At 48.7% G+C, this 25389-nt stretch overlaps 1 protein-coding gene across 2 annotated transcripts in view; it reads right to left on the bottom strand.

The window, feature by feature from the left end:
- The window catches only part of ZFAT (zinc finger and AT-hook domain containing), a 186696-nt gene that overhangs the window by 152710 nt on the left and 8597 nt on the right, over window positions 1-25389 (bottom strand). For both annotated transcript variants that reach the window (XM_067711189.1, XM_067711191.1), the window contains exon 2: window positions 951-1127. In XM_067711189.1, the coding sequence (XP_067567290.1) occupies window positions 951-1127 (177 nt within the window). The remainder of the gene's footprint in view (window positions 1-950; window positions 1128-25389) is intronic.

The raw sequence follows: 25389 nt of genomic DNA, 5'->3' as shown, positions 1-25389 counted from the left end.
GTGACTAACGAATCCTGCGACAGGACGTTTACTGCCACAGATCGAGCTTCTGCACAGGAGACTGGCCATCATCTCTCATCGTATGAAAATAGTTTTGTGGGGACTTTTTCTGACTCTGGTTTTCAGCTGCTCCTCCTATACTATATATTTTCTTCATCTGCAGGGACCTAATTACAGTGCCTGGATGGTTTCTCTAATCCATCCACCTGCTGCATCTGATGCCATTCAGTAGGAAGTGTCTGGACACTGCAAACAAGATGTGTCTCACTTCTGACACTGACTGTGAACCTGAAGGATTCTGCGAATCAAAGCTCTGCGATCGGAATCCCTGTTGCAGGTACACATGAGCAGTCCAGCCGTGCTGTTTCGAAGATTATATATCCTTATTCATTCATGATGTATGTTATCATAACAGATTCCCTCTCATCTTCTTTGTTCCAGGCATCATCCTTGGTGCTGTCACCATATCTTTGACTTCATCCTCACAGACCCCCTTGCGACAGGCAGATTTGTCTTCATTTTTCAGATGAGCAAAGTGAGGCTCAGAGGAGTAACATCATTTGCTTCAGGTAATGCAGTAGCAGGTGCTGGCGCTGGGTTAAACACGCTTGTCTGACAATAAGCTCGTGCTTTTTACCCGGCTGGATGGTGTCAATTCCTTTCACTTATTCATTCATTCATTCACTCATTCATCCCTCCATCTACCAACCAGGCATTGGAGAAGCACCTACAGAGCCTGGGTACAGGGAATTCAAACACACAATCTTACTTGAGCAGATCTACAAATGGAAATTATTGTGACCTCCGGTTGGAGATTTGGATTTTTATGAGACCCTATGCCCACCAGACAGAAACTGAGAATCAAAGTATTTGAGAGCAAATAAGCATCATCATCGCCCTCAGGCACACCGTGGGCGTGCCGCCCTCGCCCAGCACCCCAGCCCCCTTACCATCTCCAGTTTTGCCTGGGTTGGTGGGTTCAGGGGTACTCAGAGGCCTCAGGGGAATGATGATCTCATCCACATTAACCCCCTCTTCTGCGTGCTTCTCAGAAACGTGGGAGAGGAGTTCCGATTGACTTGGTGAGAAAAGGTTACAACATTTACACATGAAGATGGCTGGGTTTTCTGTAAGGAAAAAGAAAGCAAAATATGTTATTTCATCTTCACCAAAACAGTGACTACATCCAAATGCCAAAGAAAAATACTGAAGGTTGCTCTTCTGAGCAATCGCCAGGCACCAACAGGTGTGTCCCTCTGGTGGACGCTGCACAGCTAGGCAGCTCACTTCTAACTTCAGGTGGCCCCGGTTGCCAGAAAATTCTTTTTTCAATATTCCAAAACCTCAGTCCTTCTGGACCGGGTCTAATATGGACCTCCCTGTTACCCTAATCCACTCAAGAGCCTAGGTTCGGGATTCACATAGCAAAGTAAGAAATGAATATGGAACTTGAAAATTAATGCAACCTTCAAATGAATGAACCACACTGACAACAATGAAGTATTCTAGTGAGACTCACTCAAATTAGGTGCAAGGAGAAAATGATCAAAACAGCACTTCTGAAGAGCCAAGCACCTTTCACTGGCGGGCACAGGAACTAAGAACAAGGAGAATGGGAAGCTGTTGCTTGCTTAAGCCATTTGATTCCTATTTAAAGCATTACCACCGTTCACAAATATTTATTAACAGTCCATTATGGTTCATCCCATTATACTAGGCTGGAAGACATATGGGGAAAGCAACTCATTTTTGAGTCCAATAAAATAATTACAGGCACATATAGGAATATTAACTTTAGGATCCAATAACAAAAGCTAGATTGTTTTCCCACATTCACACTGAAAGGAAGAATTGGTATGATGGCTTTGAAGGTTCAATTTCCAGCTCCAGACCCTAAATGCTGTAAAGCTGGATGAACTCGGAGAGGTAGTAATGATCTCTGTTGCAACACTGAACAGGACATGCAGGTAACAAGTCTCCTCTGCAGCGGGAACCCAGGAGGCTCAGTAAGCCACGCCCTGATTCAGTGCAAGCCTCCACCTACCCAGTGCTCTCGCCCGGCCGCTGTAACCGCTGAAAATCCACCCCACGCTGCCGGGCCCCCGACACGCACCACCGCCAGCCTCACGGGGACTGTTAACACGGCCTCGTGCAAGGCGTCGAGGCCACCGACTCTGCCAATGGCGAACAAGTCTATCGCGCCTCTTCCTCCCTCCTCGGCCCCGTGCTCACAGCCAGCTGCCGACTGTTTTCCCATTTCACTGAAGCGGCCAGAAGACGGTGCCAGAGCCTCCTGGAGCAGCCGCCCACCTGCCGCTCCTGCCGGGAGGAGAGAGGGCCCAGCAGCGGCACAGAAGGGGGCTGAATGCGGCGTGGTTCACCCCGGGGCAGGCAGAATGTCGAACACGTTCCAGCAGCTCGCGGAGGTGAGAGAAAGCAGACCAGCACGGAAACGCTGCTGATGCTTTCTCACTTTTACAACGCACCCCGAGCGCCTACACCTGGAAGACTGCTCGGCCGGCCCTCACCCGAGAAGGCACAGGACAACGCCGGGGCTTCCCTGGTGGTGCAGTGGTTGAGAGTCCGCCTGCCGATGCAGGGGATGCGGGTTCGTGCCCCGGTCCGGGAAGATCCCACGTGCCACGGAGCGGCTGGGCCCGTGAGCCATGGCCGCTGGGCCTGCGCGTCCGGAGCCTGTGCTCCTCAACGGGAGAGGCCACAACAGTGAGAGGCCCGCGTACCAAAAAAAAAAAAAAAGGGCTACGCCGTGTCCCATGTGCTCCAAACCCCAGCCTCTCCCACCGCCTCAATGACATGTTCTCGAAACTCTGCTTCTCTTCAGTTTTAGTCAGAATGTGGCAAAGGTACAATTCAAGGCCCAAGCATTTAAAGCCTAGTTATTCAGAAGCCGGTTAGGGCCTAAATCCACTTCAGTTTTAGGCAGAAACTTGCTGAGGTAGAATCCAGGGCCTAAGCACTTTAAAGCCTAGTTATTCAGAAGAGGGGGCTTCCGGGAAGATGGCGGAAGAGTAAGACGCGGAGATCACCTTCCTCCCCACAGATACACCAGAAATACATCTACACGTGGAACAACTCCTACAGAACACCTACTGAACGCTGGCAGAAGACCTCAGACCTCCCAAAAGGCAAGAAACTCCCCACGTACCTGGGTAGGGAAAAGAAAAAACAGAGACAAAAGGATAGGGACGGTACCTGCACCAGCGGGAGGGAGCCGTGAGGGAGGAAAGTTTCCACACACCAGAAGCCCCTTTGCGGGCGGAGACTGCGGGTGGCGGAGGAGGAAAGCTTCGGAGCCGCGGAGGAGAGCACAGCAACAGGGGTGCGGAGGGCAAAGCGGGGAGATTCCCGCACAGAGACTCAGGGCCGACCGGCACTCACCAGCCCGAGAGGCTTCCCTGCTCACCCGCCGGGGCGGGAGGGCCTGGGAGCTGAGGCTCGGGCTTCGGTCGGAGCGCAGGGAGAGGCCTGGGGTTGGCGGCGTGAACACAGCCTGCAGGGGCTAGTGCGCCACGGCTGGCCGGGAGGGAGTCCGGGGAAAAGTCTGGAGCTGCCGAAGATGCAAGAGACTTTTTCTTCCCTCTTTGTTTCCTGGTGCGCGAGGAGAGGGGATTCAGAGCGCTGCTTAAAGGAGCTCCAGAGACGGGCGCGAGCCGCGGTTAAAAGCGCGGACCCCAGAGACGGGCATGAGACGCTAAGGCCGCTGCTGCCGCCACCAAGAAGCCTGTGTGCGGGCACAGGTCACTCTCCACACCTCCCCGGGAGCCTGTGCAGCCCGCCACTGCCAGGGTCCCGGGATCCAGGTACAACTTCCCTGGGAGAAGGCACAGCACGCCTCAGGCTCGTGCAACGTCACGCCGGCCTCTGCCGCCGCAGCCCCGCCCTGCACTCCGTGCCCCTCCCCCCCCCCCCCCCCCCCCCCCGCCCCGGCCTGAGTGAGCCAGAGCTCCCAAGTCAGCTGCTCCTTTAACCCCGTCCTGTCTAAGCAAAGGACGCCCTCGGCAGACCTACATGCAGAGGCGGGGCCAGATCCAAAGCTGAGCCCCGGGAGCTGTGCGAACAAAGAGAAAGGGAAATCTCTCCCAGCAGCCTCAGGAGCAGCGGATTAAAGCTCCACAATCAACTTGATATACCCTGCATCTGTGGAATACCTGAATAGACAACCAATCATCCCAAATTAAGGAGCCGTGTGGATGAAAGGTTCTTGGTGCTGCAGTCAGGAGTCAGTGCTGTGCCTCTGAGGTGGGAGAGCCAACTTCAGGACACTGGTCAACAAGAGACCTCCCAGCTCCACATAATATCAAACGGCGAAAATCTCCCAGAGACCTCCATCTCAACACCAGCACCCAGCTTCACTCAACGACCAGCAAGCTACAGTGCTGGACATCCTATGCCAAACAACTAGCAAAACAGGAACACAACCCCACCCATTAGCAGAGAGGCTGCCTAAAATCATAATACGTCCACAGACACTCCAAAACACACCACCAGATGTGGACCAGCCCACCAGAAAGACAAGATCCAGCCTTATCCACCAGAACACAGGCACTAGTCCCCTCCACCAGGAAGCCTACACAACCCACTGATCCAACCTTAGCCACTGGGGACAGACACCAAAAACAATGGAAACTACGAACCTGAAGCCTGCAAAAAGGAGACCACAAATACAGTAAGATAAGCAAAATAAGAAGACAGAAAAACACACAGCAGATGAAGGAGCAAGATAAAAACCTACCAGACCTAACAAATGAAGAGGAAATAGGCAGTCTACCTGAAAAAGAATTCAGAATAATGATAGTAAAGATGATCCAAAATTTTGGAAATAGAATGGACAAAATGCAAGAAACTTTAACAAGGACCTAGAAGAACTAAAGATGAAACAAACAACGATGAACAACACAATAAATGAAATGAAAAATACTCTAGATGGGATCAACAGCAGAATAACTGAGGCAGAAGAACGGATAAGTGACCTGGAAGATAAAATAATGGAAATAACTACTGCAGAGCAGAATAAAGAAAAAAGAATGAAAAGTATTGAGGACAGTCTCAGAGACCTCTGGGACAACATTAAATGCACCAACATTCGAATTATAGGGGTTCCAGAAGAAGAAGAGAAAAAGAAAGGGACTGAGAAAATATTTGAAGAGATTATAGTTGAAAACTTCCCTAATATGGGAAAGAAAATAGTTAATCAAGTCCAGGAAGCACAGAGAGTCCCATACAGGATAAATCCAAGGAGAAATACGCCAAGACACAGATTAATCAAACTGTCAAAAATTAAATACAAAGAAAACATATTAAAAGCAGCAAGGGAAAAACAACAAATAACACACAAGGGAATCCCCATAAGGTTAACAGCTGATCTTTCAGCAGAAACTCTGCAAGCCAGAAGGGACTGGCAGGACATATTTAAAGTGATGAAGGAGAAAAACCTGCAACCAAGATTACTCTACCCAGCAAGGATCTCATTCAAATTTCATGGAGAAATTAAAACCTTTACAGACAAGCAAAAGCTGAGAGATTTCAGCACCACCAAACCAGCTTTACAACAACTGCTAAAGCAACTTCTCTAGGCAAGAAACACAAGAGAAGGAAAAGACCTACAATAACGAACCCAAAACAATTAACAAAATGGGAATAGGAACATACATATCAATAATTACCTTAAATATAAATGGACTCATATATTTGCTGTCTACAAGAGACCCACTTTAGACCTAGAGACACATACAGACTGAAAGTAAGGGGATGGAAAAAAAGATATTTCATGCAAATGGAAACCAAAAGAAAGCTGGAGTAGCAATTCTCATATCAGACAAAATAGACTTTAAAATAAAGACTATTAGAAGAGACAAGGACACTACATAATGATCAAGGGATTGATCCTAGAAGAAGATATAACAATTGTAAATATTTATGCAGCCAACATAGAAGCACCTCAATACATAAGGCAAATACTAACAGCCATAAAAGGGGAAATCAACAGTAACACATTCATAGTAGGGGACTTTAACACCCCACTTTGACCAATGGACAGATCATCCAAAATGAAAATAAATAAGGAAACACAAGCTTTAAATGATACATTAAACAAGATGGACTTAATTGATATTTATAGGACATTCCATCCAAAAACAACAGAATACACATTTTTCTCAAGTGCTCATGGAACATTCTCCAGGATAGATCATATCTTGGGTCATAAGTCAAGCCTTGGTAAATTTAAGAAAATTGAAATTGTTTCAAGTATATTTTCCAACCACAACGCTATGAGACGAGATATCAATTACAGGAAAAGATCTGTAAAAAATACAAATACATGGAGGCTAAACAATACACTACTTAATAACGAAGTGATCACTGAAGAAATCAAAGAGGAAATAAAAAAATACCTAGAAACAAATGACAATGGAGACACGATGACCCAAAATCTATGGGATGCAGCAAAAGCAGTTCTAAGAGGGAAGTTTATAGCAATACAATCCTACCTTAAGAAACAGGAAACATCTCGAATAAACAGCCTAACCTTGCACCTAAAGCAAGTAGAGAAAGAAGAACAAAAAAACCCCAAAGTTAGCGGAAGGAAAGAAATCATAAAAATCAGATCAGAAATAAATGAAAAAGAAATGAAGGAAACGATAGCAAAGATCAATAAAACTAAAAGTGGTTCTTTGAGAAGATAAAATTGATAAACCATTAGCCAGACTCATCAAGAAAAAAAGGGAGAAGACTCAATGGAATTAGAAATGAAAAAGGAGAAGTAACAACTGACACTGCAGAAATACAAAAGATCATGAGAGATTACTACAAGCAACTCTATGCCAATAAAATGGACAACCTGGAAGAAATGGACAAATTCTTAGAAATACACAACCTGCCAAGACTGAATCAGGAAGAAATAGAAACTATGAACAGACCAATCACAAGCACTGAGATTGAAACTGTGATTAAAAATCTTCCAACAAATAAAAGCCCAGGACCAGATGGCTTCACAGGCGAATTCTATCAAACATTTAGAGAAGAGCTAACACCTATCCTTCTCAAACTCTTCCAAAATATAGCAGAGGGAGGAACACTCCCAAACTCATTCTATGAGGTCACCATCACCTTGATACCAAAACCCGACAAGGATGTCACAAAGAAAGAAAACTACAGGTCAATATAACTGATGAACATAGATGCAAAAATCCTCAACAAAATACTAGCAAACAGAATCCAGCAGCACATTAAAAGGATCATACACCATGATCAAGTGGGGTTTATTCCAGGAATGCAAGGATTCTTCAATATACGCAAAACAATCAGTGTGATAAACCATATTAACAAATTGAAGGAGAAAAACCATATGATCATTTCAATAGATGCAGAGAAAGCTTTCGACAAAATTCAACACCCATTTATGATAAAAACCCTGCAGAAAGTAGGCATAGAGGGAACTTTCCTCAAAATAAAGGCCATATATGACAAACCCACAGCCAACATCGTCCTCAATGGTGAAAAACTGAAAGCACTTCCACTAAGATCAGGAGCAAGGCAAGATTGCCCACTCTCACCACTCTTATTCAACATAGTTTTGGAAGTTTTAGCCACAGCAATCAGAGAAGAAAAGGAAATAAAAGGAATCCAAATTGGAAAAGAAGAAGTAAAGCTGTCACTGTTTGCAGATGACATGATACTATACATAGAGAATCCTAAAGATGCTACCAGAAAACTACTAGAGCTAATCAATGAATTTGGTAAAGTAGCAGGATACAAAATTAATGCACAGAAATCTCTGGCATTCCTATACACTAATGATGAAAAATCTGAAAGTGAAATCAAGAAAACACTCCCATTTACCACTGCAACAAAAAGAATAAAATATCTAGGAATAAACCTACCTAAGGAGACAAAAGACCTGTATGCAGAAAATTATAAGACACTGATGAAAGAAATTAAAGATGATACAAACAGATGGAGAGATATACCATGTTCTTCGATTGGAAGAATCAACATTGTGAAAATGACTCTACTACCCAAAGCAATCTACAGATTCAATGCAATCCCTATCAAACTACCACTGGTATTTTTCACAGAACTAGAACAAAAAACCTCACAATTTGTATGGAAACACAAAAGACCCCGAACAGCCAAAGCAATCTTGAGAACGACAAACGGAGCTGGAGGAATCAGGCTCCCTGACTTCAGACTATACTACAAAGCTACAGTAATCAAGACAGTATGGTACTGGCACAAAAACAGAAAGATAGATCAATGGAACAGGACAGAAAGCCCAGAGATAAACCCAGGCACATATGGTCACCTTATCTTTGATAAAGGAGGCAGGAAAGTACAGTGGAGAAAGGACAGCCTCTTCAATAAGTGGTGCTGGGAAAACTGGACAGGTACATGTAAAAGTATGAGATTAGATCACTCCCTAACACCATACACAAAAATAAGCTCAAAATGGATTAAAGACCTAAATGTAAGGCCAGAAGCTATCAAACTCTTAGAGGAAAACATAGGGAGAACACTCTATGACATAAATCACAGCAAGATCCTTTTGACCCACCTCCTAGAGAAATGGAAATAAAAACAAAAATAAACAAATGGGACCTAATGAAACTTCAAAGCTTTTGCACAGCAAAGGAAACCATAAACAAGACCAAAAGACAACCCTCAGGATGGGAGAAAATATCTGCAAATGAAGCAACCGACAAAGGATTAATCTCCAAAATTTATAAGCAGCTCATGCAGCTCAATAACAAAAAACCAAACAACCCAATCCAAAAATGGGCAGAAGACCTAACTAAACATTTCTCCAAAGAAGATATACAGACTGCCAACAAACACATGAAAGAATGCTCAACTTCATTAATCATTAGAGAAATGCAAATCAAAACTACAATGAGATATCATCTCACACCAGTCAGAATGGCCATCATCAAAAAATCTACAAACAATAAATGCTGGAGAGGGTGTGGAGAAAAGGGAACCCTCTTGCACTGTTGGTGGTAATGTAAATTGATACAGCCACTGTGAAGAACAGTATGGAGGTTCCTTAAAAAAACTACAAATAGAACTACCGTATGACCCAGCAATCCCACTACTGGGCATATACCCTGAGAAAACCATAATTCAAAAAGAGTCATGTACCAAAATGTTCATTGCAGCTCTATTTACAATAGCCCGGAGATGGAAACAACCTAAGTGTCCATCATCGGATGAATGGATAAAGAAGATGTGGCACATATATACAATGGAATATTACTCAGCCATAAAAAGAAACGAAATTGAGCTATTTGTAGTGAGGTGGATAGACCTAGAGTCTGTCATACAGAGTGAAGTAAGTCAGAAAGAGAAAGACAAATACCGTATGCTAACACATATATATGGAATTTAAGAAAAAAAAATGTCATGAAGAACCTAGGGGCAAGACAGGAATAAAGACACAGACCTACTAGAGAATGGACTTGAGGATATGGGGAGGGGGAAGGGTAAGCTGTGACAAAGCGAGAGAGAGGCATGGACATATATACACTACCAAACGTAAGGTAGATAGCTAGTGGGAAGCAGCCGCATAGCACAGGGAGATCAGCTCGGTGCTTTGTGACCGCCTGGAGGGGTGGGATAGGGAGGGTGGGAGGGAGGGAGACGTAAGAGGGAAGAGATATCGGAACATATGTATATGTATAACTGATTCACTTTGTTATAAAGCAGAAACTAACACACCATTGTAAAGCAATTATACTCTGCTGCCCTCTGCACGCCATGACTGCTCCCATCTTACCACAAAACCAAACAAAAATCTCTCTTGATCGCCACTCCCCCAATCTCCCCGACCCCATTTTCCTCCTCTTTACAGCAAGACCAGAAAGGAGACGAGGAGGCAAAGCAGTGGACCTACACGGTGCCGCCACAATGAGGATGGAGCCCGCGAGGCCCCGTCGCAGAAATGAGGCCCTCTCTGCCTTCAGAGAAAGGATTTTCTCCATGAACAAGCAGGTGAGATAATGACCTACGAGAATTCTTTCCCACCAAATGGCACATGAAACAGAAATTTAACAAAGCAGAACATTGCTTCGTCAATGAAAATCTCTCATGAATACCGTCAATCGATATTTTATTTTTTTCCAAGAAATGCTTGATTCCTAAGGAACCCAAAATGCTTCCAAAACAGGAAGAGACTAAGTGATAGCTTTTTTCTTCATAAGAGGCCATGTGGTTTTCAACGTGCACCCTGCTGATCCTATGACGACCCTATGATTTAGGCAAAAGGGGGTCTGTCACCCCCGTTCCACAGCGGAGGAAACTGAGACGGGGAGGAGATGCAACCTGCCCAGGTCAAACCCAGACTCTCTGCCACCTGCTGTGGACATGAACTCTGTTTGGCTACAGACCATGAGCTGAGTGCCTCCAAGTTACAGCTAAAATGCTTATCCCTGTAGCCAACTGAGTCTGAAATGAAAATCATTACAGAGCGGAGCATAATCCCCAAATCACGTATCAAGTTCTTTCTTGGTGATTTCGGCATCCACAGAGCAGCGGCCACAGGGTGGGCCCCAGTGCAGGCACCAGGGACGCAAAGATGAATCAGGCATGAGGTCCTGCACAGAGGAGGCCACCAGCCCACGGAGGAAACAGACACGCCCAGAACAATGGCATCTTAGGGTTTTTACTGAAACAATTTCCCTACAGACCAGGACGTATTCTTGATTCCCGTTATGCTTTCAGGAGAAAGGGAATTCTGTGACACGTAACAGAGCAGCGCTGCCGGGGACCACAGGGTTACTGTGAGGGGTCCCTTAGTTCCCAGGCACACCAGGCATTGTCTGGAGACCAAACAAATACAACTACTTTTGCATCTGCATGTGACCAAGTGTTGGCATCAGCTGTAACTAACCTACTGCCCCGTGTCCCACAGAGCCTGGAGGCCTGAGCAGCCCGGAGTGCCGCCTGGCCTTGGCCATCTGCCATCAATCAGTACATCTCCCGAATGCCCACCGTGCGTCCAGTGCTGGGCCTGGGGTCCCCGAGGTGCAGGCAGAGACAAGCACACATGAGCAAGGACAACTGTCACAGAGGAGCATGCGAGGGAGACAGCGTGGGGGACCGGCATCTGCACTGAGACCACAGAAGCCAGCGGCTCCCGGGGAGCCCGGCTCAGCAGCCCCGCCGCGGGGCCCGCACTCGGAATGGCTGACAGGAACACGCCCTGCCACCAGCGAAGGGGCCAGGAGCCCTCGAAGACGCCCGCTCGTGTCTTCTGAGCAGCGGCTCCACTTCTCGAGATGCAGTCTTCAGGAGCATCCGCAACGCGGACAGGATTGTGCGCAGAGATGCTCAGCACGGAGGCCCCTGTCAAGCCCCAGAAGCCCCCGCGTGCTCTGCAGCGGGCACGTCAGGGCACAGCCCAGAGAAATTCCACGCAGCCGCTGACAATCATATTTTCGAAGAACCTGAGTGACACGGAAAATGCTCAGAATAAACGTTCAGCTCTACAGAGTGGGACACACCACAACTCGGTACGTACGTGACTTTGTTCCCAATGGGGAGACGTGGTTTACGGGCAGATGGATGGAAGAACAGACGGCCAGGCTGAAAGGAAATACAGCAAGATCCTGCCTGCCGGACTCTTCTTTATAGGCACTTATGGATTTTCCACAATGAGCCTATATGAGTTTTAAAACTCAGGAAGGTTGCTAGACCTCCTGAGAAGTGAGGTAACAGGTAAACAGAGGAGTCAGGACACGGCTCAGTGATGAGCGCTGAGCAGCTCAGGCAGGGCGGCCTCTTGTTCAAGGCCACGTCCCCCAGCCCGGCCAGGAAAGGCGTTCAAGGAATGTGCAAGCCAGCCGAGAAGGGTGCTGCAAACAACAGACAGGGTGGGAAGAGGGAAGGCAGGGAGCCTCGGCTAAAGTGCCTGGAAGGCTTCCAGGAGGAGGCACTGAATGGCCTGTGAAAGCGGCCCTGACTCCGGCTCCAGGCCACACCCCACAACATGACCTCATGCACTCCCCCACCTCCCGGCCCGCCAGGACTCTCGTCCCCACGCGACAGGGGCAGGACTGGGGTTCGGAGAGGCTGACCTCGAGGCAGAGCCCAGCTTTACCTGAGCCAGGCCCAGCGTCTCCGATGGGCCACTCGGTCCTTCCGGGGCCAGCGCTGGGAGGGAACACGGCCCCACAACAGCCAGCGGGACTACAGGAGCCTCCCGCACCAGGCCAGTGGGGGCCAGCTGTGCTCCCAGCCGTGCAGTCTTGTACTAGGAGCGGCCTGTTCAGAAGCCCCGGCAGTGTTCCCTCTGGAACATCCTCTGCGAACTGCCCCCAGGCCTCTGACAAGGAGGGAAACTGTGCACTCTTTAGATATGTTCATACAGCGGTGTATCAGCAAGATGCCAAAACATGCAAGGAAAGTGTCGGATCAGGCCGCATCCCACAAATATTAAGAATTGTTAACCTACCAAAATAATAACAAAGCAGCTCTTTTCATTTCTTTATAGTAGACTAATATGAAAAAACTGGATCTTATACCCTGAAATATAATCATAATTATGTTGTCAGCAAATTCTGATGAAGATGCCACAATTTGGATGCATCTTTAGGTTCAATTACTGTGTACCCGTCCTTAACAAAAGGATTCAAAGGGAAAATGACGTGTTCAGCACAAGGAAAATCACAGAGGTTTGGGGTCTGAGCATCCAATTTCCATGAACTTTTGCCAGTTTTTAATCAGCTACTCTGTACTGTTAAAAAGGAAAAATCTTAAAATAACTGCATAAAGTCCTCGTTTCTGAACTCTGATTTGCAAACACTCCCAGCCAGGAACAGCCAGGTCCTGTCTGCAACCTCTGACCCCCTACCTGCTCACCCCTGCCTAGGAACCAGAGACGAACAAGGGCCTCTGACCACTCCTCCCAGAGGAAGGTCATGAACTGGAGGGCCTGTGGGTCCCGGGAGTGCGGTTGGGCCCCTCTGACCCTAGGAACGGCCACCGGGAGCTGACAGGTCACAGCATGGCGTGGCCAGGCCTCCCTCCCCCCTCCTCCTTTGGCAACAGGCAGCCCACACGTCGGCTGGAGCTGGCCTGCTCCTGAGGGGCCCCTCCCCGTTCTCAGGCCCTCGAGTAAACAGGCGAGAAGGTCAGTCCAGCCTTGAGCTGAAGTCGTGTGCTCCGGCCGCTCACAGGACGTCCGGCCCAGCACACAATCAAGGGCGTCCTTTCCTTTTTGCTGTTGTCCTTTGTAAGTGCATCTCCTGCGGGGACTCAAGGGTGGGACGACCAGAGCAGGACGCGATCCAGGCATTCCAGGTCTCTCGGCCCTTAAGCCACCTTGTAAATTATTATTATTAATTATTACAGAAGTCGCAGGGCGAATCCGCGCTCGTTGTGTAACAGGTAACACAGAAGCACATGGAGCAGAGACAACCACCTGCCCATCCCCCTGAGAAGAACAGCGTCATTGAGCACAGAGCTTCTGCTGCGCGTCCAGGAACAGAAAGAGACAGAGACACCCCACGCACACGCCTCTGCTGCCCGCTGCCCCATCTCCCCCCACGCCCTGGGCCCTCCTCCCTCCCACCGCCCCCCAGTGCTGAGCTCCACACATAAGGAAGGGACGGGGTATCTGGTGTCGCTGACCTGGGGGTCTCAGGGACCCCGAGCAGAAACTCAAAATACGTTTTCTGACAGAAGCAACGTTAGAAGTGGCCTCAAAGTGTGCGAGGTCTTGTGGGGACAGCCGGGACTGGGCGGGCAGGGTCCGGGATCCCAGCCCCTGAATGGCTGCGTACCCGTGGGCCCGGCACTGACTCCTTCACTCACAGTATAAAGGGCTGGAGAGGTAGCCCAGGACAGAAGTCCGCCCTGTGGTGCTTTTCAGTCTGGGTTTAATGACACTGGCGTGACACAAACACAGCAGCCAGATTCACTGGAAACACACAGGCATCAGAGGGTTCTGGGGAAGGGAGATGGCACAGGTAAGCTGGTCCCGACATCCCAACTTCCTCCTTCCAAGCACCAAGAGAGCGAGGGCCCACATGAGGGCCCTCGCATCTACCCGAGGCCAGGCCAGACCATCGGAGACCAGGAGGAGGGAGGAGAGCTGCGGGGACCTACTCAGAGACACGGACTCCCAGCCACACCCTGAAACGTGCTTCATCCAAATGAAAGCTGACAAAAACCCAGCAGGGCATTATGGGGGTAAGAAAAGGAAGTGGCGGGAAGGTAGCCCCAGGGACAGGTCATACACGGCAAGGCCCTCCACGTGGGAAAGCAACTGGCAGAAATGGCAGAAGCCATCAGGGGCTAGATAACGGGGCATGGAGGGGTGTGGCGGCCTGTGTGGCCTGAAGGCTCCCAATGTACACGGATGTGGTTACACATCTCTCCTACGTTGCTCATGGGGATGCAAAACGGCACGGCCACTTTGGAAGACAGTTTGATAGTTTTTTATAAAACTAAACGTACTTCACAATAGAATCCTGCAGTCGTGCTCCTGGGTGTTTACCCAAAGGAGTTGAAAATGTGTGTCCACACCAAAAGCTACAAACAAATATTTATAGCAGCTTTGTCCTAACTGCCAAAGCTTGGAAGCAGCCAAGATGTCCCTCAGGAGGCAGATGGATAAACTGTGGTACCTCCAGACAATGGAGTATCATTCAGCACTAAAAAGAAATGAGCTATTGGGAAGGGGGAAGGGGCAATACGGGGGTATGGGAGTAGGAGGTACAAACTATTAAGGATAAAATAAGCTTCAAGGATATATTGTACAACACCAGGAATATGGACAATATTTTATAATAACTATAAATGCAGTATAACCTTTAAAAATTGTGATCACTACATTGTACACCTGAAACTTATATAATACTGTACAGCAACTATACTTCAATTAAAAGAAAAAGAAAAAAAATGAGCTATCAAACTGTGAAAAGACATGGAAGAGCCTGAAATGCATATTACTAAGCGGAAGAAGCCAATCTGAAAATGCTTCATACTGTATGATTCCAACTATATGACGTTCTGGGAAAGGCAAAGTTATGGAGACAGTAAAAAGATCTCCAGTAAAAAGACAGTAAAAAGGTGGCCACACTTGGGGTGGAGGGGATGAACAGGCAGAGCACACAAGATTTTTAGGGTAGTGAAAATATTCTGCATGATACCATAATAGTGGATACACGTCACTACATATCTGCCCAAACCCACAGAATGTACAACAGCAAGAGTGAACCCTAATGTAAACTGTGGGCTTCGGGTGATGACAATGTGGCAGTGTAGGTTCTCCAACCGTAACAAATGCACCACCCTGGTAGGGATGTTGATAACAGGGGAGGCTGTGCCTACGTGTAGGCAGGGGGGATATAGGAGATCTGTACCTTCTTCTCAGTTTTGCTGAAAACTTAAAACTTCCCTTCAAAAAATAAAGTCTTTAAAACTATATATTGTGGCAAAAAGTTCCAGAAAGATGGAGCAGATACACTTTTCCCTATTCTTCCCACTAAGTGCAACCAAAACCCTGGACGTCACAGATAAAATACACATAAGACTGTGAAAGTCAGAGAGAAGGTGGCAGAGCAGCTAACACACCACCTTGCAACCTGAGACAGTAAGTGCCCGGGGCTTTCCTTTCACCCGCTCGGACTCAGAAGCAGAAGCACCAACAGGCACAGGAAAAAACAGCTCCAACAAGAGCCTGCTCTCACTGGCCAACGGGCCAGGAAAGGGACAGCCTCACAAGACAGAAACCTTTTAGGCAATAGCCATCCTGCAACACTCAAACCCCACAGACAACACTGCAGCCCATCCCCACCCCTGCTAGAAGAATCAGTGACCTTGAAAATAGAACAATAAAAAACATACAATCTGAATAACAGAGAAAATAGACTGAAAAAGAACAAAGACAGCCTCAAGGACCTGTGGGACCGGAACCAAAGAAAGGTCTAACATTTGTGTCACTAGAGTCCCAGGAAAGGAGAAGGACAGTGCGGTGGGAAAGTATTCAGAGAAATAGTGACTGAAAATTCCCCAAAGTTGGCAAAAGACATAAAGCCACACAGTCAAGAAGGTGAGCAAAGTCCAAACAGGGTAAACCCAGAGAAATCTATGACAAGACGCATTATAATCAAGCTTCTGAAAACTAAAAACAGAGAGGAAACCTGAAATTAGCAAAAAACCCAGTTTCCTGTGTGGAAAAACCATACGATTGACAGCAGACTTCTCCTTAGACACGTGGAGGCCAGAAGGAAGTGGCACATTTTTCAAGTGCAAAAAGGAGAGAACTGTCCACCCATAATCCTACACCCAGCAAAACCATCCTTCAGGAATGAAGGAGAAACCAAGACATTCCCAGATGAAGGAAAAGAAAGAGAAGTTGTCACCAGCAGACCCAACCTACAAGAATGACCAAAGGAAGTTCTCTAAACAGAAGGAAAATGCTAAAACAATGACTCCTGCGACATCAAGAAAGGTAAAATGAACAAAGGAAAGTGTAAAAATATGGGCAAATACATCAGATTTCCTTTTTCCTGTTGATTTCCTAAATTACGTTTGACCATTAAACAAAAAGTATAACTCTGTCTGATGCGGTTCTCAACGTCTGCAGAAGAAACTTTTATGACAATTATAAACAGGGGAGGTAAAGGGACACAAGGCTGGGACTTCCCTGGTGGTCCAGTGGTTAGGACTCAGTGTTCTCGCTGCTGAGGGCCCAGGGTCGACCCCTGGTCGGGGAACTAAGATCCTGCAAGCTGTACCCCAAGGCCAAAAAGTAAATAAATAAATAAATAAAGGGACACAAGGTTTCTCCACTTCACTCAAACTGATAAAATGTCAACAAACAGCTCGGCATCTTGACTGCAGGTGTGGTTACACAGATCTACACACGTGGTAAAAATGTACCACACACGCCCATTGTACCAACATTAATTTCTTGGTTTTGATATTGCACAACAGTTTCACAAGATGTAACCACTGGGTTGGGATGATGAAAGAGTTCTGGAAAGGGCTTCCCTGGTGGTGCAGTGGTTAAGAATCTGCCTGCCAACGCAGGGGACAAGGGTTCAAGCCCTGGTCTGGGAAGATCCCACATGCCGCGGAGCAACGAAGCCCACGCGCCACAACTACTGAGCCTGCGCTCTAGAGCCCGCGAGCCACAACTACTGAGCCTACTTGCCACAACTACTGTAGCCTGCGTGCTAGAGCCTGTGCTCCACAACAAGAGAAGCCACCACAATGAGAAGCCCGCGCACTGCAATGAAGAGTAGCCCCCACTCGCCACAACTAGAGAAAGCCCGTGCGCAGCAACGAAGACCCAACACGGCCAAAAATAAATTAATTAATTTAATTAATTTTTTTTTAAAAAAAGAGTTCTGGAGATGCATGGTGGTGATGATTGCACGACAATGTGAATGTCCTTATGCCACTAAACGATACACCTAAAAATGGTTAAAATGGCAAATTTTATGTTATATATGTTTTTTTACTCCCCTCCCAAAAACATAACCATTGGAGTAAGCCTGGAAAAGGGTATATAAGACCTCTCTGCACAATCTTTGAAACTTCCTGTGAATCTACTATTATTTCAAAATACAAAGTTAAAAAAAAAAATACTCCAGCCAACAAAACATACCAACGGCTGCCAGCCTGGAGTCTCTGGAAAAGGCACTAAATTTGAGAGGCAGGTATAACTGTTTGACATACCCATGATCCCGTCGAATCCCAACCACCCTATGAGGTCCAAACGTCCCACAGAGGTGGAGCGAGGTAGCTCACAGGGGGCAGCCAGGGCCCAGTCCAGGTCTCTGTGCTCACCTCCATGAGAAGCAGGGCTCTGCACCCCAGCACCTTCCATACCACCTGCACTCACTACCTGCGGCCAGAGCCCCGCCCAGCCCAATGTCATCCATCCTCTTAGTGATGCTGCTGCTAGGGACGCAGTAGGCGCTCAGTGTTAGAGGAACTGACGATCACAGATAGCCTTAAACGTTTATCAATAACCGTAAGAAGACAAAATGCTCATTACTAGACTATTAACTTCCTCTGTTTAAAAGTGACAGTGTAAAACCAACTCTTCCTTCCTCTCCTTCATTAGTATACATCATCCTTCGCAGCTTTTCAACCATCTTTTACTTGGATTGATTAACTTGAAAGAGAGTTCAGGAGCCAAAATTAAGGCCCTATTAAACTGCCTACCTTATGACAAGAACAGGATGGCAAGTGCTTTCGGAGTTATGTTTTTGTTTTCTTGTTGTTCACTTGCCCTTAAGTTATTAAATTCAGAAGAGCTGGCAGCGTCCCAAGAGGAGTGGAAATACTTTAGCAGATGCAGCCAGATCGCGGTCACACCGAGGTAATGGAGAAGCTCTACGCATCGCGCAGCTTACTACCATCGAAAATACGCTTTTCCTTTATCTTCAGGAAAAGAAGCCTGGGCTTGGACAAAACACTTTCCTTCCATTTAGCTTGTTTTGCAGAACTTTTCATGAGCTGTGGGTATGCCGTATAACGTCATCATCACCATCACACTTACTGAGAACTTGCTGTAACCAAAATAAGGGCATTCAAAGAGGAAGAGGGAGAAGAAAAGGAAGCTGAAATCCATTAAACCCTCACCATGAGCTGGCACCATGCAAGCCTCATGCTAAGAGCGTTCAATCTTCACAACAATCCTATGAAATAGGTTTCTTTATTGTATCTCCTCAAATCTAAGACAACATCTATTTTAAGAGGCACTGATACTTTACATACCACTACAAAAGACTAAAATGCTACCAAATAAACTAAAACACCCTGGGTCCTTATCACACCAATTGTAAGACACCCCCTGATTTTAGGGATGTTAAAATCAGTCTTTGAATCACTGAAACTCAGGAATATTTCCAGATTCCGATGGAGATGCGGCATGGCCAAAGTGCCTGGGAGACTGGACTCCTAACCCCCGTTCTTTCCTTGTAAGGCCCCATTTCCCCCCTCGGCACCCACAACAAACACACCGGGGGGCCCTGCCTCTGGGCTCACCTCCATGACGTTTCCTGAGTACCAGGCACTTTCACACTCCTTATCACACGTAACCCTGACAGGCAGGGCGGCTGCTAGCAAGGCACCTCTGTGAGAAAAGGAAAAAGGCACCCTTTCCTTAAGACACTAGTTCCCCCTGTCAGAAAGTGGTCAAATATACTGATTTTGTCAGAACAAGATACTACCATTTGCAGAAAACTGTCATAATGAATATACAAATCTATGATGTGAAATGGTCCCCTTAGAGGCGGTACCCTTGTGCAGTGTGCGACCTGCACAGCTGTACACAGTGGCCCTAATGAGTCAGCCACGAAGATACTATTATCCCATGTTACAGATGAAGAAGCTATAACTTGCCTAAGAGGATCAAGTTCAGGCCTATATGGTTTCAAAGCTACCTGGTCAGCTCACAAGGGACTTAAAAATCAGGTAGAAACACAGGTTGTATTCATGCATGTGTGCGGCGGTGGGGATGTCTATACAGGAACATACTAAACACATGCCACCAGAGGGCATGGGGAGGACGCAGAAACCCCGTGGCTGAGGCAGCTGGGGTAGGCTTCTCAGGGGAGGGAAGCTGAACGGATCCAGGAGGTAAGGAGAGCGGCGAGCAGAACAGGGTAGAGCCTCAACCCCGGGGAGGCTTGAGTGTGTAGAGGTGGGGACAAAGTCAAGGTCGGGGGGCAGCAAGGTCTGGTCCTCGGAACACCCACCACGGGAGCCTGCCCAAGAAAGGCAAGGGCACCCAGCCTCCAGAGCAGGAGGCCCATCGAGAAGGCCGGGGACGGGGCACGGCACCCAGGAAGCTGGCCCCATTGGGAAGTCCCCCATCCCGCTGATGCGGGCTGAGAAGCTGAATCTGTATTTGAAATCTGTGGATTTTTAAATTTTGGCAACTAAATGAGATTTTCCTGAAAAAAAAAAACAAAAAACTGTGCGGGCCAAACAAATCAAGTCTTCAGGTTACACCTATCCTGAGAGCTGCCAATTTGCAACTTCTGAGAAAAGGTTTTCCACCTGGGTGACTAGGACCACTGTTAAGTGGCAGGAGGAAAGCCAGAGAACCTGGTCTGAAGAAACAGAGAGACAGACAGACGGACAGACACAGAGAGAGCTGAGGCCCCAGACCCCTTCCCCAGCCCTCTGGCTCCCCAGCACCCAGCAAAGCGCTGGGCTCTGGGTAGGCGGATTCTGAATGCTACTTATTTCCTATTTCATAGTCTCTGAGTTTTTCAGATCTTCCACAATGATGCTGACGTGTGATCCAAGAAAAAATTAGATTTAAAAAATGTACACTGACATTAGAAATAGAGGCACACTAAGTGACAAAATAAGGTCTCCCTCTTGGGGGAGAAAGACACTGATCCCCAGACACCCTGGGCCCCAGACAGTCTGACAGGCTCTGGGCCAAACACCAGCTGAGGAAGGACAGCAGGGCCACAGCTGCCGACACTCGGCAGAGATGCAAACTCTGGTCACAGACAAAACGTGTCTCCCAGCTGACGGTGTTCTGATATTCCTCCCTGAGGCTGATTAGACATTTGTGTGTGTGGGTGAGGTGGGGGGGACATCAAACCTTACGCCTGTCCCTGTCGTTCTCTCGTAAGGATATATTAGGGTGACACCAAAAGTGCATAGTGTTCAGGTAACAAAAAAGAAAGAAAAAAGAAAAGGTGACAGATTTAGAATCGATGAGGAAAAGGCATTCTTGACACAAGAATACTTGCTACAAGAAGATACCTGGTAGGTGAGGACGGCCAAGCCTCGAAGTGCCCAAGTCCAGAGCTTGAACGCGTGGGCCAGGTGAGCAGGTGCCCAGGTGCACAGAGGGCCCAGGTGCACAGAAGGCCTTGGATTAGGGGAGGCCAGGCATGGAAAGGTACAGGAGCTCCCAGAGCTGGGTGTCCTCAGAGAGTTCCCACGTGTCGGCCATGGGAGGGGGGGCATGAAGACAACATGGCCCGAAGCGGCACCCCCGGCCTCCCTGCCCACCCCAGCTGCAGAATAACATTAGACTGCCTGCTTTGTTCACAAAGATCTGCATGTCAGTGACCGCGCTTGATCCTCCCCGCTATCCCTGGAGTAACCAAGTAGATGGTGCCACCACCACCACCACCACCACCACCATCATCACCACTATCATCACCACCATCACCAACACCACCACCAGCACCATCACCACTAACATCACCACCACCACCACCACCAGCACCATCACTATCATCACCACCATCACTATCATCACCACCATCACCACCACCACCACCACCATCATCACCACTATCATCACCACCATCACCACCACCACCACCAGCGCCATCACCACCACCACCATCTCCATCACCACCACCACCACCACCAGCACCATCACCACTATCATCACCACCATCAGCACCACCACCATCAGCACCATCACCACCACCACCACCACCACCACCATCACCACCATCACCACCACTACCAGCACCATCACCACCACCACCATCTCCATCATCACCACCACCACCATCATCACCACCATCATCACAACTATCATCACCACCACCACCACCACCACCATCACCACCACTATCATCACCACCACCACCATCATCACCACCATCATCACCACCATCACCACCACCACCACCACCATCACCACTATCATCACCACCATCACCACCACCACCACCAGCACCATCACCACCACCACCATCTCCATCATCACCACCACCACCACCAGCACCATCACCACCACCACCATCTCCATCATCACCACCACCAGCACCACTACCATCACCATCACCACCACCATCATCACCACCACCACCATCAACACCATCACCACCACCACCACCACCACCACCATGACCATCAGCATCACTATCATCGTCGTCCCCATTTACAATGGAAAGAACTAGGGCTCAGAGAAGTTAGCGAGATGCCAAGGAGCCCCGGGCAGACAACACACAAAGTCAAAACCTGACCAAGACCTTCCAAGTTGACCTCGGTATCTGCCCACCCACGTGGGTCCAGCGCTGCTCCAGGAGGGAGTACTGAAGTGGGGCCCTGGGAGGGACACAACGAGCCTTGGGCCCCACTCTGCACCCTGCCTCGTGGCTAGAGAGACATTCCGAACGATTCGATACAACTAAGCGTAACTACACCAAAAAGGGAACTCTACCCTCTCTGTGTGTCTATTATAATTTACAACGGGCCCTCACTTCAGGAAGCCGTAAGCTGGAAAATGAGAGTGCCAGATGCAGGGCCACCAGCCCACCCGGAACACATAGTTAGTATGCGTGCCCCTGCACGGCCTGGCAAGAGATCCAGAACTAGGGACAGAGAACCGCCACATACAGGGCATCAGCTTTTCTCGGCCAAAAAAAAAAGGGTACCAACACACACAGTAAACCCAGGGCCTTCAGGCAAGAGTGGGCACCATACGTGTGCCAGCAGCACCCCCTGGTGGCCAGTCTGAGCACTACACCCTCCGTTCCCAGGATGAAGCCATTCCCAAGACTGAGCAGACAGACCCTAATGAAAATCCGGCTACCGTTCCCCGAGGTGTAACGCTGCGACGCTGTGCTTTGCCAGCCACCCACTTAATCTTCACATTAATCCAGTGAGGGAGGGGCTGCTATCCCCATTTGCAAATGAGTAAACTGAGCCCAGGGAGGGGACTGCAAGGTCACAGAGCAGGTGAGCATACAGCACAAGCACAGCCCAGGCCTGCCTGATGCCTGTCCTAAGTGACAAGTCACCGCTTGATGCACAAAAGGGTCGACTTCTCTGCACTGCCTGAGTCAGGCCGGGTTTCCCCTGGCGGGGCTGGGGCCGGGGGCTTCTGCCCCAGTTCCGTTTGGTCTCACAGTGAATTCAGTCTGTGAACATTCACAGAGCTGTTCGTCTCTTTGATACACACCTTTCTATGTGTAGGTTATACATCAATTTTTTAAAACTTAAACAGCAAATTTTTAAGGGAAAGATATAGGGGGAAAAGGGGATTCTGATTCACAAATGAATCTCTTATTTAAAATGACGAAGTGAGGTGAGAAGCCCAGACCTGGCCGTGAACCCACCTTGGCTGTGTGTTCTTGGCCTCCCTCCTGAGCTTCCGCTCCTACATCTGCTGGGGCTGCAGGAGGACTGCAGGACACTCCCAGCCCGGCGACCGACACCTCTGAGGCACCGTCTCACATAAAGCCACAGAGGGGCACCTGTCTGGGTCAGGACCTGGGTCCCCAGCCCCTAACCAGCCCCAGCTCCCCACCTCCAGTGTGCTGGAGTCTGCGTAAGTCTCTGAACCTCTCCAGGCCCCAGTGGGAAGTGGCCTTCGCATGGTTTAAAGTGGAACCTGGTCTCTGAGCCTCACCCAGAGGCTAATTTACAGGGAGACAGACAGAGCCGCCTGGACAGAAGCCAGGGCGTGCACACGGCTCCAGCCTCCCCCATGGCCTGGAGGGGCCCGTTATGCACCTGCCCTCCCGCCTGCTACCCCACTCGTGGATCACCTCCAAGGTGCCCTCCCGGCCCTGAGGTTCAGTGAGCTGAAGTCCCAATAAATGCACAGCCTAACTTGTGGTCTTATTACCACGCAGCTCATGAGGCGCGATGCGCGTGCCTTCTATAGCTCACACAGTTAACATTCCTACTAAATGCAAAGGGGAAAGCCCATGGGTGTTCCTTTGTTGAAACAGGATTAACAAAATACAGTGAGAAGGCTCAGCAGCAGCTATACTTAAGGCCGGGCCAGCAGCCGCATTATGATTTCATGCATACGCACTTCTTCCATGTTGGAACTTGACGTAATTTTTCTAAGTTATTTTTAAGCACTCTCCAAGTGAGAGCCCCGGGCAGTAGAGTCTACTACTCACATTTAACATAATCATAGCTGAAGAGCAGCCCCAGGGCCCTTTCCTTCGGAAAGCACAACAAATAATTTTACGTAAACAGAAACTGCACCCCCGTCACCCAGTTGTCTAAGTGGCAGCACCGCCCCGCCCCAGTAGATGTGTGGGAAGCTCTGAGGATGTGGGAGCCCCCGTGAACGCTTCTGACACCACAGCTCCCCTCGTGCAAATCACCGAGGTGGCCCCAGAACTCTTGACGCCATGCCTCCAAAGCGACCGAGTCTCCGGGATCGTTTCCATGGGAAAAACAAAATGTGCAAAATCCTCTCCCGTTTTGCGATGTATTTTAGGGGGACTGCGATGCCCAGGGCTGCCACATCACCAGGCCTCTGAGTTTCCGGTTTGGGGTTTTTGCTGTTCTAAAGTTTATTTTGGTTCCTTTCTGTGGTGGAGGCACCATTAGTCCTAACTTCAGAAGGTAAAGGGCTGCCTTGAACCGGCTTCAGCACTGGGCCTCAGGACAGAGGCTCCGGGGTCAAACCCCACCCACGTGGCCACATCTGCCTGGCTGGAGGGACCTCTCCCTTCCCGAGTCCGTAGGTCCTTAGCTGGAAACCCACAGTGGCAACTGCAGCCGCCCTGCTGACCTCATGAGGACGGTGGAGGCAGGGGTCACCATGTGGAGGGATCCTGGGAAAAGGGCTTTGTGGACTCTGCTCCACATGATGCAGGTGCAGAGCAGAACTGGGAAGAATGGGTGAAAGGGGCTTGTGAACACAGCCCACCAGGCAGGTGGACGCAGCTCAGCACGCACACCATTGCTGTACATACTGGGCAAGTTCCTGCAGATGGCAGGCGGGTCCCTGTGCACGGGTCACTGCCCTGCATGGGGAGACGCACACACGTGTGGCTCTCTGCAGAAGCTCTGGGAGGGCAGCCACCATGGCTCAAGAGGCCCAGCGCCCCATCCAGGCCAGTGCTGTCCCACAGAAATAGAACCACTGGGACTTCCCTGGTGGCGCAGTGGCTAAGAATCCCCCTGTCAATGCAGGGGACACAGGTTCGAGCCCTGGTCTGGGAAGATCCCACATGCCACGGAGCAACTAAGCCCATGCGCCACAACTACTGAGGCTGTGCTCTAGAGCCCGTGAGCCACAACTACTGAGCCCGCGTGCCACAACTACTGAGCCTGCGTGCCACAACTACTGAAGCCCACGTGCCTAGAGCCCCTGCTCCGCAACAAGAGAAGCCACCGCAATGAGAAGCCCGCGCACCGCAACGAAGAGTAGCCCCTGCTCGCCGCAACTAGAGAAAGCCCACGTGCAGCAACAAACACCCAATGCAGCCAAAAATAACAATAAATAAATACATTTAAATTAAAAAAAAATTTTTTTAAAGAAATAGAACCACTGGTGTGATTTCAAATTTTCAAGCAGCCACGTTAAAATGAAAAGAAACAAGTAAAATTAATTTTAATAATATGTTTTGTTACCCCAGTATATCCAAAATATTATCGCTTCACTTGTAATCCATTTTT

This window comes from Pseudorca crassidens, chromosome 17, assembly GCF_039906515.1.
Source record: "Pseudorca crassidens isolate mPseCra1 chromosome 17, mPseCra1.hap1, whole genome shotgun sequence".
Lineage (NCBI taxonomy): Eukaryota > Metazoa > Chordata > Mammalia > Artiodactyla > Delphinidae > Pseudorca > Pseudorca crassidens.
Note: the sequence above shows the minus strand (reverse complement) of the source record. Positions and strands in the feature narration are given on the sequence as shown.